General features: G+C 38.8%; 1 protein-coding gene across 2 annotated transcripts in view; it reads right to left on the reverse strand.

Moving 5' to 3' along the window:
• LOC131429611 (netrin receptor unc-5-like) overlaps nucleotides 1–15,329 on the reverse strand; it is a 532,527-nt gene that overhangs the window by 324,524 nt on the left and 192,674 nt on the right. For both annotated transcript variants that reach the window (XM_058593842.1, XM_058593841.1), the window contains 3 exons: nucleotides 12,597–13,636; nucleotides 7,313–8,489; nucleotides 6,901–7,117 (listed from right to left, as the gene is read on the reverse strand). In XM_058593842.1, the coding sequence (XP_058449825.1) occupies nucleotides 6,901–7,117; nucleotides 7,313–7,969 (874 nt within the window). In that variant the 5' untranslated portion in view covers nucleotides 7,970–8,489; nucleotides 12,597–13,636. The remainder of the gene's footprint in view (nucleotides 1–6,900; nucleotides 7,118–7,312; nucleotides 8,490–12,596; nucleotides 13,637–15,329) is intronic.

The following is a 15,329-nucleotide window of genomic DNA, read 5'->3' on the forward strand; positions in this document are numbered from 1 at the left end:
TAAACCGGCACAACGGCATTCGACAGCGTCTCCGATAGGTCTCCCCACCAACACCACCACCACCCCCGAGTTTAAATGGTGTGGCAAAAAAGCGAAGGAAAAATTTTAATGCATTCCAGGTGAACTTTTCAAGTCCACGGAGAGATAAGGAGACTGTCGATTACCAGGCGGGGTGCGGAGAAGTGTACGCGCAAAATAAAACTGTTCCAGTAACCAAAAGCAGCATCAAAACGCTCCGGGCGCGCGCCGCGGTCCCGAAGAGGAAATTCTCCGCAGGAAATAGACGGACTGCATTTACCTATACGACGAATGTTCAAGTATCAAGATATTTACGGTGCTATTGAATTTTATTAATATGTTCAGGCAAAAGAGAGACGCGCGCTCAATAAAGCGTACATTTGCACGGCGGCAGCGTCGGCGGTGTGAAACATACCGCAGCTTTTACAACAACTCGTAAGAATGTGTAAATAACTAAGGCAACATAAATAAACCACCCCGTTTCTCCTGGATTGGCCAAACTCCGCTCAGGAACTCGCATATGGAATCTTCTGCTGGCTGTAGGACTTACAAAAAGATAAAAAATCACGCGGTCATTCGGTTAGTGAATATTTTCCCAGCCTGTCCAACTGTTGGATTGGCGGGTGTTTGTAAAGGCTAACCAGCGAATTGAGGCTCGGTAACAAAGTTGGTCGATGTACTACCGCGAGAACCACTACAACATGGTTAATGGACTTCTGTATAGTTGAACAAACTTGTTTTGATTTGCGAGTAGGTAGGTTTTAACGTTTGCATTAGTAAGAAGTGATCAAGTTTGGCCGAGCAGACGGAGGACTATCATTGATCGAAGCCTAAGGGAGGAAAATATTTTGACACAATGAAAATCCTTTAAACTTTTTTTGTCGTTAAATTTTTTAAATATTTTTTCTAGAAACGTCTGTTCTAAAGTAAATGACTGCTTGTACAATACAATCAAATGATTGGTTTTGCTTTATTTGAGGGGTTTTGGTATCACATGTGTTGAGCAGAGATGGCATTTCACCAGAGTGATACACGCTGGCGTCAGATTTTTGTCCACACCGAGGATGCAAAAAACGAAGCATCGCACAAAGAGGAAAGCGCACTTCTTCTCAGTGTCGAATAGACAGCATTTGAGTGTGTGCTTGTGGTTGAAGCAGTTGGCGCGAGTGAAACACATTCCCTTCGCATGAATCGCTCTCACGCGCTCTCGTCTAAATACACCCAAGTGACCACTGGCGCGTGATGGTGAGCGAACACTTCTGTGAACTTCAGTTAATACAGAGTAGATCTGGCCTTGCTATGAAAAATTTGCAAGGAAAACCGAAAATTTTACGATAAATTGTTTTATTTTGCTGATTTTGCGTGTCCACGCTTCTTCTACGCAAACCATACAGCAGAGTGCTCACCGGCGTGTACACCTCTGTGAAAGTATCTGCATCCACCTCAGAGAATTTATTAGCTAATGCTCTAGCACTTTGGTGCGATTCAGTGAAAGAGATAAAAGGAAATAAACAAACGCACTCATGATGCGTGCACACTTTATACAACAGTGGTGTATATATGTGAAAGGGAAGAGCTCTCATTGAAGTTGTCAGTGCGAGGGGAGAAATTTTGCTTGCTCTTCGTCACACAGAGGAGATGGACATCTCTGGTGTTGAGTATGCATGACTATTTTCATTGTTCTACGTTTCGTCTTTCAATCATCGGTGCATAAACAGTTTATGCAGAGCTACCAATGCCACCTGAACAGAATCTGCTAAACATAAACCACTCAACATAAACAGCTAACGCACTGCTGAGTCGAAGACGAAATGTTAAACGTGTGGTTTTTGAGTGTACTCAAAAGTGTACTGCACTAAAACGGTGAATTTTTTTATGGTGAGAGAAACGGCTGAATACAAAAATATGGGATAAAATCAAATTAGTTTATAAAACCCGTTAAAGTATTCTTGAATTCAAAACAAGGATAAAAACATTAAGTGTGAAAACCGGACACGTATTTTGCAATTCGAAAATCGTTCAAAAACGTCTTAGTTTCAAGATATAAAGTCGCTCTGAGTGACGGTGTACAAAATTTAACACACTTTACCCTATAACTCGTGAACCGAAAGTCGGATTCGGATTAAATTCAGAAATTTCGTATGAGACTACTACATTTGAATCCAAGTTTGTGAAAATTGGTCAAATCATCACTGAGAAAAGTGAGTGAGCTTCATGTTGAAATATATGATCACTATTTCCGGAGCTTCCGAAACCGGGAACCAGGATTGCATAGTTGCTTACTGATAATAACTACCGATTGATGGAGTTTTGAGGCCAGTTTAAAACTTATTGCGGTTTTTTTCTCGCCGCTTTAAGTGACGGTGTACAATATTTAACATATTACCCTATAACTCCGAAACCGGAGGTTGGATCCGAATAAAACTTACGAATTCTGTTTGGGACCACAAGATTTTTAATTTGAATTATAGTTTGTCAAAATCAACTTGATCGTTAGCCGCATTTAACAAACAAACAAAGCATGCTTTGTTCGTAGCATCAGCTGCCCCGAAAATTTGGAATACACATCTCGGTTTCAAAAGAGCCGGTTAAGTTTTTATCTGTTATTTGCTTTCAATGGTCCTTGATCCGGTTCATGCGATAAAGATGTTTTCAAACAATATTCAAATCTGTGTCCAATTTTTGACCAAAATTTTTTTTTCAGTTCGTGAATTCAAAAATACTTAAACAAGCAATAATTATGGTTTCGGCTTTAGCGGTTTGTTAAATAAGAACGGCTGTTATATACTGTTCGACGTTTCGACCAGAGGTTATGGTCTTTTTCAAGGGAAATAGAACACCCATTCTTATTTAACAGACCTCTGTACGGTCGATTCATCATTTTTATTTAAACACGTTTTCTAAATTAAGTTCTGCTTATCCGAATGTTGCATTCAGCCCTTCATAGCATGTTGGAAAGCCAAAGTAGGTATCGAGAGTTAATGTATAGGAGAGCGACCGTAAATCTACACACTTCGAAGAAACCCTGTGATTTTACATATTATTAAATGCACATAAATGGAGCGTAGCATTTCACGCAAATTTACGTGGAAGAACATTTAATATTGTGTCTCAAACTCCATGACAAGAATACTTTGAAAAAAAATACTGTTAACAACCACCGCGAATTGAATCGAGAATCAGTGGATCGCAAGTACGTATGTTAATCGACTGATCCACATAAGTATGCATCTGCTTGGCATGGTGATTGGTGCATTTTAATTCATACTTTCGCATCTGCTAGCAGAATGCAAGTTACAGTCGAAACCTGTAAAATTATGAATTACATCGTATGAGGGATTAAGTCATCTGCACAACTCAATTTTTTTTATGTGTACGCAAGATTGGTGCTACATACCAGTGGTCATTCAGATAAAAGATCAGTGCGAATTTTTTCAAACAGCGTAACATTTCACAGTTGCCCTCGCAATCATCGAAATCGCCGCTATACTTTTCATGCATTTAAAAAATACACCGCGAAAAACTATGAAATTTACAGTTGACGCAAATTCACATACGGCACAATTCATAAGAACGAAATTCGTGGAATGTCTGAATTTTACAAAAATGATTCCAATCAGCAACGAATATAGCCCACCTTTCAAGCGGATTGAACATGACTTAGATCAACTTTAAATATGATTCGTTTTTGACGCTCGAATATGTCGGTCTCAGAAGACGTAAATTGAATTGGTTTGAGATATGACGTTTTGTTTGCAAGTTATACAAACTTTTATGTCAACATTTTCAGTTATTTGACAATAACTGTCACAGCTGACATTGAAAACAAAATGCTTATTCAAAAGTAAATTATATCCTAATGGTAGTAATTGTAGTAACCAAATCATGTGTATATCAGGGCTGAAAGTCATCACTTATGACTGAACACCCAACGTCAAATCTTAACAATTTAAATTAAATTCTTATAAAAATTAAAATTCTAAAAATAAAAATACCACTGTTACATAAAGTTCAGGTGAGTAAACTAGTATGCGAATCGCTATAAAACGGTCGATTTTGTTGACGATTTCTCGAATAGTGGAAGTGTATGTAAAATGAAACAAAAAGCTTATTCGATCCACCTAGTGGTGTGGTGGTGCCTTTTACATTTACATTCTACGACATATCGATGCAAGTTTCATTTTGGACATTTTGAATAACTGCTTCTGGAACCGGAATCGGGAAACTGTCGCAATTGCAGTAAGTTTTTAAGGCAATTAAATAGCCAGGTCAGTTTTACAATCTGTTTTGTACTTCGTACTTTTTTGAGTTGTCAATTTCTGGCTAGCTTAAGGATTTTTTTTCCATTTTGAATATCCACCAACAATAAATTCAATGACCAAAAAACTTCATTCTTTATATTGATTATAGAGACAAAGTCTTTTGATTGAACCAATTATTCGAAAATAAACGAAATAAGCGAAATCCTGCACTTACGTTAGTTTTGTGTATATAATTCAAGCTAAAAACGGTATTATTTTTTATTCATTTGCCTAAAGTTTGCTTTGTGATTGGATTTTTATTCAATTTCGGTCACATTGATTATCACGTATGTAAATATTATTTACAGTTTTCATTGATATCACTACTCTATTGGTATGATATTAATGTACTACCGGCCACAATATAAATATCTTTTGAAATAAACTTGAATCCATTGATATTCTCTCTTTTTTTTTTTTTGGTGCACATCTTGTAAGGTGATTTTGAGTATGTCTACCTCAACACCGCGTTAATCTAAAATCACACACCGGTAACAGACATTCGTTCCAGTACCGTAGTTCTGATTCCTTCGAAACGGTTCAAAATTCGTGCTCATGTGTGTCCGGTGTCGTAGCGTTCGCTTGTGTTTTCAAAACCAAGCTTCGGTGCTCGTTTTCGTTTCCTTTACAGCGTGTACGAAACCGAACACCGTAAATAGCGTACTTTGTTCGTTGAGGCGGTATTGTGTTATCTTCTTCCGTACCACCACATTTACGTACGCTTTATGAGACGGTTTGAAAATTTGGACTCCAATTACCTGGTAATTCCCGAAACGGAAGACAGATCGGAATGAAATTCAGAATTGAATCATAAGGCCTTTCATTTGACCCTAAGGTAGTGAAAAACAGTCCGGCCATCGCTGAGTAAAGTGAAATAGTTCAATTTTAGAGTTTGTGTCCACTATCGGAATAGATACGTTTGAGCGTCAGCTGACAATTCCTAGCAATTGGAACTGATTTAGGTTCTCAGCAACCCAATTTTTCCATGTTTTCACTTCACATCACTGCTTGAAATTTTCAACACTCCTAATCCTGTAAACCCGGAACCGGAAGTCGTATCCAGATGGAATTCAGAAGTTTTGTGAAGAACCATTAGATCATTTATTTGAATCTAAGCTTGTAAAAATTGTTTATGCAACCTCTGAGAGAAGTACGCAAGTAATTTAGGCATTTTTACACTAATCACCCTGGAATTTCGAAACGGGAAGTCGGATCAAGATGAAATTTTAGAGTTTTGTATGAATCTTTCATTTGAATCGGTTCGGAAATCGGTTCAGCCATCTCTAAGAAAAGGTAGTACACATATTTTCTTTTTTTTTACCCATTTCTCACCATAATTCCGGAAACAGAGGTTGGACCCAAAATAAAATTCCAAATAGAATTGTATTGTATGGGACCCGGGTTGGTGGTTCAATGCATAGGGCGCTGGTCTTACAAGCCAGTTGTCGTATGTTCGAGCCCCGACCTGGAAGGATTCTTAATGTCAGTAGGATCCATAGTACTAGCCATGCAATGGTTCTGTACACTAAGAATCGGCTGCGAAGTATGTTGAAACAGAGAGGCCAAATTCCACAAAAGGAATGTAATGCCAGGACTTTGCTTTATGGGACCACAAGACCTTTAATTTAAATCTAAGTTTGTAAAAAATTGGCTCAGCCATTTCTGGAAAAATTGAGTGCAAAAAACATTGCATACACATATATACACATACACTCGGTTCCAAAGTCGGTTGCATAACCTTTCCATATGAGAAAGTCAAAACAGACGAACAAAACATTCTCACAGTTTATTCAAGAGATCTAAATTTGACTGTACGAGAAAGGGCTATAAAATTAAATACCCAAGGTGTTTCAAAAGTCACTATTGATTCAAATTGGTTTCTCCATTTGTGAAAAATGAATGATTTTATCAAATTGAAAACTGTTGCAAAGTTTCATTTTGATCGAAGCATGTAAAGTCTGACGACCTGCTACACATATCTGGAATTGCTCTGGTCAACAGTCATTATACTGAAACTTAATCTAAATGTACCTTAAAGAACAGCACAGTTTAACATTTTAACAGTTAGAACTTGAATCTAAGCTAATCGTCGCTCCAAGTTCGAGAATTTTGCGAAATAAGTGAAACCGGCAAAATCCACACAATCGTTAGACTGAGTTGCCAAAAACAACAAAAAGGGTTATATTTCCATAATTTTTTCAACTGATAGTTCCAACAAGAACTATTTTTAGATATTACTAGAACATCCCAGCTGAACAAGCGGATTTATTGCTGCACCTAACCAGGTCAAAATACAACACTTCCCACTTCCAGGCTGCCGTCAAAATCATCAGCTAATAAGCGCAGCTAAAAAAAAGTAGCTTCAGTAAATTAACTCTCCAAGAGGATCGGTAAACAAATGCCCGTTGAAGCTGAGTGAGAGAAATGAAGAAAGAAAATCTGTATGCGGAGATGCCCCACACCCTCTTGCGCTCACCGACCGACCGTTTGCTAGGTTCGCTCATCCGGGGGGACGGTCGCCGTTGCGGCCGTGTTAAATAGGTACAAAGCTAACAACTACACTTCGGTAATTAACACTTACATGCGACTTGGATGGTGGCCGGTTGGGTCCGAACGACACCTCGCGACGATCTGGCATGGCAGTCGCACTTGAACGGACCCCGGCCGAAGAACTCGTCGACCAGTTCGCGGGTGATGGTGGTGGTGGCTTCCTGCAGCTGAACTCCAGTGTGGGGGTCCACGTGCGTCTCCAGCGTCGTCAGTGGAGGCTTGTTGCCGCCGCTGCATTTGAACGAGATCTGCCCGGATGAGTCGTCGCATACAATGGAAAGAAAAAAAAAGAACAGGAAGAACAAGCAAAGCGAAGAACGGTGTAATTAGAAATTAGCGGTGCAACTAATGAGATTTAAATATTGGCTCGGGAACTGTGGGTTATGTTTGATTTGTGTAGGTAAGTGGGTGCATGTGTGTCATAGGAAGTTTATGTAACTCACCTGAAAGGCATGCGATGCTTTGCACTGCAACACCGCAGGTCGATTCTTTATCACATAAGTGCTCTGTGGTTCAACTAAAAATACCGGAAGCGAACTGGTCGTATCGCTTCCTTCTCCGAAACTTTCAATTTGATCTATCGCATCCACGTCAAAACCATCGGTGTAATCTCCTAAATCATGGTTTCGATTACTACCGCCACCGATATCCTTGTCACGACTATCGTTATCATCTGGATGATCCAGTTCCTCCTCATAATCATAATCGTAATCACTGCCGTGACCTAGTAGCGGCTTAACATTCGAAACCGGAGAGTTTTGCCCGCTGTCAGTGCCACTGCTGCTGACTCCCGGGAGAAGTGGGTGATTTGCTCCACTTTCGTTGTGCTTCTTTGCAAACACCACATCGTCCTCATCGCCGAATTTGGTCGGAAGTCCCTGCGAATCGGATATGTAACCGAAATCGATAGGGTCTTCAGCAGCACTGCTTTGGTGACCTTTGTCTTCGCCGTTGGTGGCCGACGCGGAACCACCACCGCTCAGGAACTTTTGCTGCTGCTGTCTCAACTGGCGCTCTTTATTCACTTTGGAGCCAATTACGACTGCAACTGAGAGCACGATAATAAATAATTGAAACAGCGTTACTTTATTTATGCTCATGTTATCTGCCTTCGTTTCCACGCTTCTGGATCAGAATAAAGGCTTTAGGTCTGTCGTCTCGTTGCTCGCCGGCAGAGTTGCTTAGCTGCCTCATACAGTCATTGGAACTCGCTTTCCCACCTAGCTTTCGGTGAGGGTGTGTGGATTGCACAGGAACTGTTGAACGGAACGATGGAAAAAATCAGGATACACCGTTCCAGGAAAAGAGTTATGTGCACGTGTATGTACGGGACACAATCTCGGTTCTTTACTGTAACAATACATCAGTGTGCGGAACAATAATGAATGGTTCCAGCACTACACTGCTAACGTAATCGCAGAACCGGTGCGGTGCGATGCTTCTGTGGTAGACGGAATCACCGCGATGTCGTACGATACGTCAGCAGTAGGTCTTGACGGGTGGCAATCACCGCAATTCCATTCAGAATGGTGACGTTAGTGGAAAAGAAACAATCGTATTGTTCCGATTGCTGTTGCTGCCACTGCTGATATAGTCGACGTTACTCCGCTGCAACAATCTCTGTGGGTGATACAATAATGAAAATTGAATCAGTTGGCATGTATACTGCAGTGTGTGTGTATGTGTGTTTGATTCTAGAGCAACGTCCTTATAATACGGACTGTAGAAGTTTGCTCAACATGATAGTGGTAGCAACAGGTACGGATAAATATTGGATATACAAATTTAGTATTTACTCCGAAATACTAACAGAATATAACAAAACGTAGTTCAAAGCTCAAAAGTTCCAAGGATCCAAAGATCCAAAGATCCAAAGATCCAAAAATCCAAAGATCCAAAGATCCAAAGATCCAAAGATCCGAAGATCCAAAGATCCAAAGATCCAAAGATCCAAAGATCCAAAAATCCAAAGATCCGAAGATTCAAAGATCCAAAGATCCAAAGATCCAAAGATCCAAAGATCCAAAGATCCAAAGATCCAAAGATCCAAAGATCCATAGATCCAAAGATCCAAAGATCCAAAGATCCAAAGATCCAAAGATCCAAAGATCCAAAGATCCATAGATCCAAAGATCCAAAGATCCAAAGATCCAAAGATCCAAAGATCCAAAGATCCAAAGATCCAAAGATCCAAAGATCCAAAGATCCAAAGATCCAAAGATCCAAAGATCCAAAGATCCATAGATCCAAAGATCCAAAGATCCAAAGATCCAAAGATCCAAAGATCCAAAGATCCAAAGATCCAAAGATCCAAAGATCCAAAGATCCAAAGATCCAAAGATCCAAAGATCCAAAGATCCAAAGATCCAAAGATCCAAAGATCCAAAGATCCAAAGATCCAAAGATCCAAAGATCCAAAGATCCAAAGATCCAAAGATCCAAAGATCCTAAGATCCAAAGATCCAAAGATCCAAAGATCCAAAGATCCAAAGAACCAAAGATCCAAAGATCCACAGATCCAAAGATCCAAAGATCCAAAGATCCAAAGATCCAAAGATCCAAAGATCTAAAGATCCAAAGAAACAAAAATACAAAGATCCAAAGTTTCAAAGTTCCAAAGTTCCAAAATTTCAAAATTCCAAAGTTCCAAAGTTCCAAAGTTCCAAAGTTCCAAAGTTCCAAAGTTCCAAAGTTCCAAAGTTCCAAAGTTCCAAAAATCCAAAGTTCCAAAGTTCCAAAGTTCCAAAGTTCCAAAGTTCCAAAGTTCCAAAGTTCCAAAATTCCAAAGTTCCAAAGTTCCAAAGTTCCAAAGTTTCAAAGTTTCAAAGTTCCAAAGTTCCAAAGTTCCAAAGTTCCAAAGTTCCAAAGTTCCAAAGTTCCAAAGTTCCAAAGTTCCAAAGTTCCAAAGTTCCAAAGTTCCAAAGATCCAAAGATCCAAAGATCCAAAGATCCAAAGATCCACAGATCCAAAGATCCAAAGATCCAAAGAACCAAAAATACAAAGATCCAAAGATCCAAAGTTTCAAAGTTCCAAAGTTCCAAAATTTCAAAATTTCAAAATTTCAAAATTCCAAAGTTCCAAAGATCCAAAGATCCAAAGATCCAAAGATCCAAAGATCCAAAGATCCAAAGATCCAAAGATCCAAAGATCCAAAGATCCAAAGATCCAAAGATCCAAAGATCCAAAGATCCAAAGATCCAAAGATCCAAAGATCCAAAAATCCAAAGATCCAAAGATCCAAAGATCCAAAGATCCAAAGATCCAAAGATTAAAAGATCCAAAGATCCAAAGATCCAAAGATCCAAAGATCCAAAGATCCAAAGATCCAAAGATCCAAAGATCCAAAGATCCAAAGATCCAAAGATCCAAAGATCCAAAGATCCAAAGATCCAAAGATCCAAAGATCCAAAGATCCAAAGATCCAAAGATCCAAAGATCCAAAGATCCAAAGATCCAAAGATCCAAAGATCCAAAGATCCAAAGATCCAAAGATCCAAAGATCCAAAGATCCAAAGATCCAAAGATCCAAAGATCCAAAGATCCAAAGATCCAAAGATCCAAAGATCCAAAGATCCAAAGATCCAAAGATCCAAAGATCCAAAGATCCAAAGATCCAAAGATCCAAAGATCCAAAGATCCAAAGATCCAAAGATCCAAAGATCCAAAGATCCAAAGATCCAAAGATCCAAAGATCCAAAGATCCAAAGATCCAAAGATCCAAAGATCCAAAGATCCAAAGATCCAAAGATCCAAAGATCCAAAGATCCAAAGATCCAAAGATCCAAAGATCCAAAGATCCAAAGATCCAAAGATCCAAAGATCCAAAGATCCAAAGATCCAAAGATCCAAAGATCCAAAGATCCAAAGATCCAAAGATCCAAAGATCCAAAGATCCAAAGATCCAAAGATCCAAAGATCCAAAGATCCAAAGATCCAAAGAAACAAAAATACAAAGATCCAAAGTTTCAAAGTTACAAAGTTCCAAAATTTCAAAATTCCAAAGTTCCAAAGTTCCAAAGTTCCAAAGTTCCAAAGTTCCAAAGTTCCAAAGTTCCAAAGTTCCAAAGTTCCAAAGTTCCAAAGTTCCAAAGTTCCAAAGTTCCAAAGTTCCAAAGTTCCAAAGTTCCAAAGTTCCAAAGTTCCAAAGTTCCATAGTTCCAAAGTTCCAAAGTTCCAAAAATCCAAAGTTCCAAAGTTCCAAAGTTCAAAAGTTCCAAAGTTCCAAAGTTCCAAAGTTCCAAAATTCCAAAGTTCCAAAGTTCCAAAGTTCCAAAGTTCCAAAGTTCCAAAGTTTCAAAGTTTCAAAGTTCCAAAGTTCCAAAGTTCCAAAGTTCCAAAGTTCCAAAGTTCCAAAGTTCCAAAGTTCCAAAGTTCCAAAGTTCCAAAGTTCCAAAGTTCCAAAGTTCCAAAGTTCCAAAGTTCCAAAGTTCCAAAGTTCCAAAGTTCCAAAGTTCCAAAGTTCCAAAGTTCCAAAGTTCCAAAGTTCCAAAGTCCCAAAGTTCCAAAGTTCCAAAGTTCCAAAGTTCCAAAGTTCCATAGTTCCAAAGTTCCAAAGTTCCAAAGTTCCAAAGTTCCAAAGTTCCAAAGTTCCAAAGTTCCAAAAATCCAAAGTTCCAAAGTTCCAAAGTTCCAAAGTTCCAAAGTTCCAAAGTTCCAAAGTTCCAAAGTTCCAAAGTTCCAAAGTTCCAAAGTTCCAAAGTTCCAAAGTTCCAAAGTTCCAAAGTTCCAAAGTTCCAAAGTTCCAAAGTTCCAAAGTTCCAAAGTTCCAAAATTTCAAAGAATCAAGAGTCAAGAATCAAGAATCAAGAATCAAGAATCAAGAATCAAGAATCAAGAATCAAGAATCAAGAATCAAGAATCAAGAATCAAGAATCAAGAATCAAGAATCAAGAATCAAGAATCAAGAATCAAGAATCAAGAATCAAGAATCAAGAATCAAGAATCAAGAATCAAGAATCAAGAATCAAGAATCAAGAATCAAGAATCAAGAATCAAGAATCAAGAATCAAGAATCAAGAATCAAGAATCAAGAATCAAGAATCAAGAATCAAGAATCAAGAATCAAGAATCAAGAATCAAGAATCAAGAATCAAGAATCAAGAATCAAGAATCAAGAATCAAGAATCAAGAATCAAGAATCAAGAATCAAGAATCAAGAATCAAGAATCAAGAATCAAGAATCAAGAATCAAGAATCAAGAATCAAGAATCAAGAATCAAGAATCAAGAATCAAGAATCAAGAATCAAGAATCAAGAATCAAGAATCAAGAATCAAGAATCAAGAATCAAGAATCAAGAATCAAGAATCAAGAATCAAGAATCAAGAATCAAGAATCAAGAATCAAGAATCAAGAATCAAGAATCAAGAATCAAGAATCAAGAATCAAGAATCAAGAATCAAGAATCAAGAATCAAGAATCAAGAATCAAGAATCAAGAATCAAGAATCAAGAATCAAGAATCAAGAATCAAGAATCAAGAATCAAGAATCAAGAATCAAGAATCAAGAATCAAGAATCAAGAATCAAGAATCAAGAATCAAGAATCAAGAATCAAGAATCAAGAATCAAGAATTAAAAAAGTTCGTTGAAGTAAATCTTGAAACCTATTCGTCTTTTATTGACAGCCTTCATTGCACGTGTACTGTTTTCGCCCTGCTTCGTTCTACCCGGTACCAGCTGTTGAATACACAATTTTCCGATCCCGTATCCTACCACCGTCACTCACCGTATCAGCATCCACCGGAAGTCGTCCTTGTAGTTTTGCCGCTTTCTCGAACCACCAAGACAAATAATTCTTCTCGTTACACACTTCCACCTCTGGTGTTTTCTAATTAAGATTTTTTCAATAAATTTTTAATTACACTCGCTATTCTTCGTTTCTCCTCCACTCCACGAGCACTGACTTTTCCACTTCTGCTATTACTAGCTAGGACAAGGTACTAGCTAAGAACGTTGATGAAATTGAGAGGAAACCACGGTTCCCACACCTTACCACATTATGCTGGGCCACACTAAATGCGATCGGTTAGCTTAGGAAATTGCCCTCTGAAGGGAGACTGGCTCCAGCACACAAAACTATTCATCCGACCGGCTCTACACAAAAACATACCACTTTTCTTCGGTCGTTTTTCACCAGTCACTGCATGCATCCGTCCACGTACGTTAATCGAGAACGATACACGGAGGCTGCGACACGTTTTCCCCCCTTTTGGACAAAAAAAAAAGATTTTCACTTCACATCCATTCGCTTCATTCGCTCACAAATTGAAACAGCACTCTTATAAATTTTCCACCGACACACAACGGCACTTCCGGCCATAAAAAAATAGTCGTACTTCGACCAACCCGGGCTACGCCAGGACACGCCGTAACATATTACACTTCGAAACGTACCGTGATGGCCCGTTCCGTCGTTGTTGATGTCGTGTTTGCTGCCACCATCGACGCCGTCGATGTCGTCGTTGTCGTCGTCGTCGTCGTCGCCGTTGTACCACGAGCAGACTTTCTTCCTCTGCTGCATTCACACTCACTCCCGGACCCGACCGATTGCATCGCATTCGCGCCGAAGACTGAACCGACTGCGAAGGACGGTCGAAAGCGAAGCCGTTGCTGCTGTTGCTGTTGTTGTCGTTCCACCCTTGTTACACAATCACAACCAGCATCGTATCATCGCGAGCAGCGCTAGAGCGCCTCCAGGTAGCAGCTAGCAGCTAACAGCGGAGAAGTGCTTTTTTTCTCCATTTGGATTTGAGAACCAGGTGATACCTGCAATTGGAAAATTAAATTAACTATTGTTAGAGATCTCACTGGTAGTTCGTTTTTCTTTTTTTCTTTTCTTTTTTTTCGTCAGCCCAAGTCTCATTCATTGTCGCATTTCTGTTGTCAAATTGGGGAAGAAATACAACCAAACGGTCTACGGAGCTCACCGAACGGAAAGGATTTGGAAATGGGAAAATTGGGAAAACCAACAATCACGTTGGTGTCCTTCTGGTTCGCCGGGTGACGGCGAATGGAAGGCAGAATTCAATTGGGATGTGGGATTTAGTGACTTACTTAGTGTGAGGTGTGTTGGTTGCACTTTTTATTACATGGTCTATCTGCAGCGAGGACACTGCAATCAGGATGGTCAAATTGAGCAGGAAACCAAATGGTTGCGCAGTCGGTAAGTGACTTTTATTGATGGGGTTTGTTTACTTTTGGTACTTTATTTATTCGTTGGAAATGAATTAAATTGAGAACTGGTGGCACTGAAGCCGTTTCGAGTCGAGTTTCAATTGTTTTATTACTTTGTTGTGTTGTGTAGTTGATCGAATCTTGCGTTCGATATAGCTTAAGTAATAGTTATGATTGCACAGAAAACTGTTTCAAAAAGGAAATAGATGAAACAAAAGAATGATAAATAAAAGCTCTGGCTGAGTCAATAGCATTGATATAAAAAAAACTATCTCATTCTATAGAAAGAGAATTGTTTCCACGTCTGTTTCATGTGCGTTTCGCTAAAAAATATTCGGACATTTTGAGCGTTCGAACAATAAAATGTTTGCGTTTGGAAAATGGAATGAAATGTGCAATTGAGAGGAACGGGTATAGCTTGATAGATAAGTCGATGCCTTTCACACAGCCCACCTGGGCTCGATTCCCAACCCCGTACGTTGTGCCAAAAAAATTCTGGCTTCAGAAGGCGAACGAAAATTGATTAAATTTGGAGAATATGATTGAAACTATATTCATATTCTCCAAATTAAATCAATACAATTTACAATTTTATAATTTTCATGTACCTTTTTATTCTTCTCTGTCCATCAAGAAAGTAATGATCAGTCAGGGCATGGTACAAATCTCTGAAAAACCAAGAGACACGTTCACGCTTGAGTCCATTTGTTTAGATCATTGATACAATAGTATAAAAAAGAAATTTTATCGATATATCTGATTAAAGACTCTTTCATTATAAGACACTAAATTGGGTTACCATAAGTTTTAAGTCGAAATAAGTTTTAAGACTCATTATAAGGTAAAAGTTTTTGGAAGAGATTGCGAAACAGACGAGAAAACGTACATAAATTCTCGTAATCATCAAACGTGTTAAGCACACTCAAGAATTATAACTTTCTTGAAAAATATACGAAAACCGAATTTTTGTTCAGAATAAATCTAAATGTTTGCTAACCATGCGAACACTTTTTTTTAATGTCAGGACGTCGTACCCCTGCCACTAGCACCTAAAATTTATACTGCGGAAGAAATTTTTGACTTGTCACAATCAATAATGTTTGAGTAGAACCGAATAGTTACTTTTCCAGGTAATTTATTTCCACATTTAAGTCCTTTCCCAATTTTTTTAAAGATACGAGAAAATGATTTGAAATCATTGCTTTTTATGATTAATAGATTGATGAATCACACACACACACAAGATGGCGCAATAGGAAGCGCGTTTGAAATCAACGGTCAAACT

This window comes from Malaya genurostris, chromosome 2 (genome assembly GCF_030247185.1).
Source record: "Malaya genurostris strain Urasoe2022 chromosome 2, Malgen_1.1, whole genome shotgun sequence".
In the NCBI taxonomy this organism is placed as follows: Eukaryota; Metazoa; Arthropoda; class Insecta; order Diptera; family Culicidae; genus Malaya; species Malaya genurostris.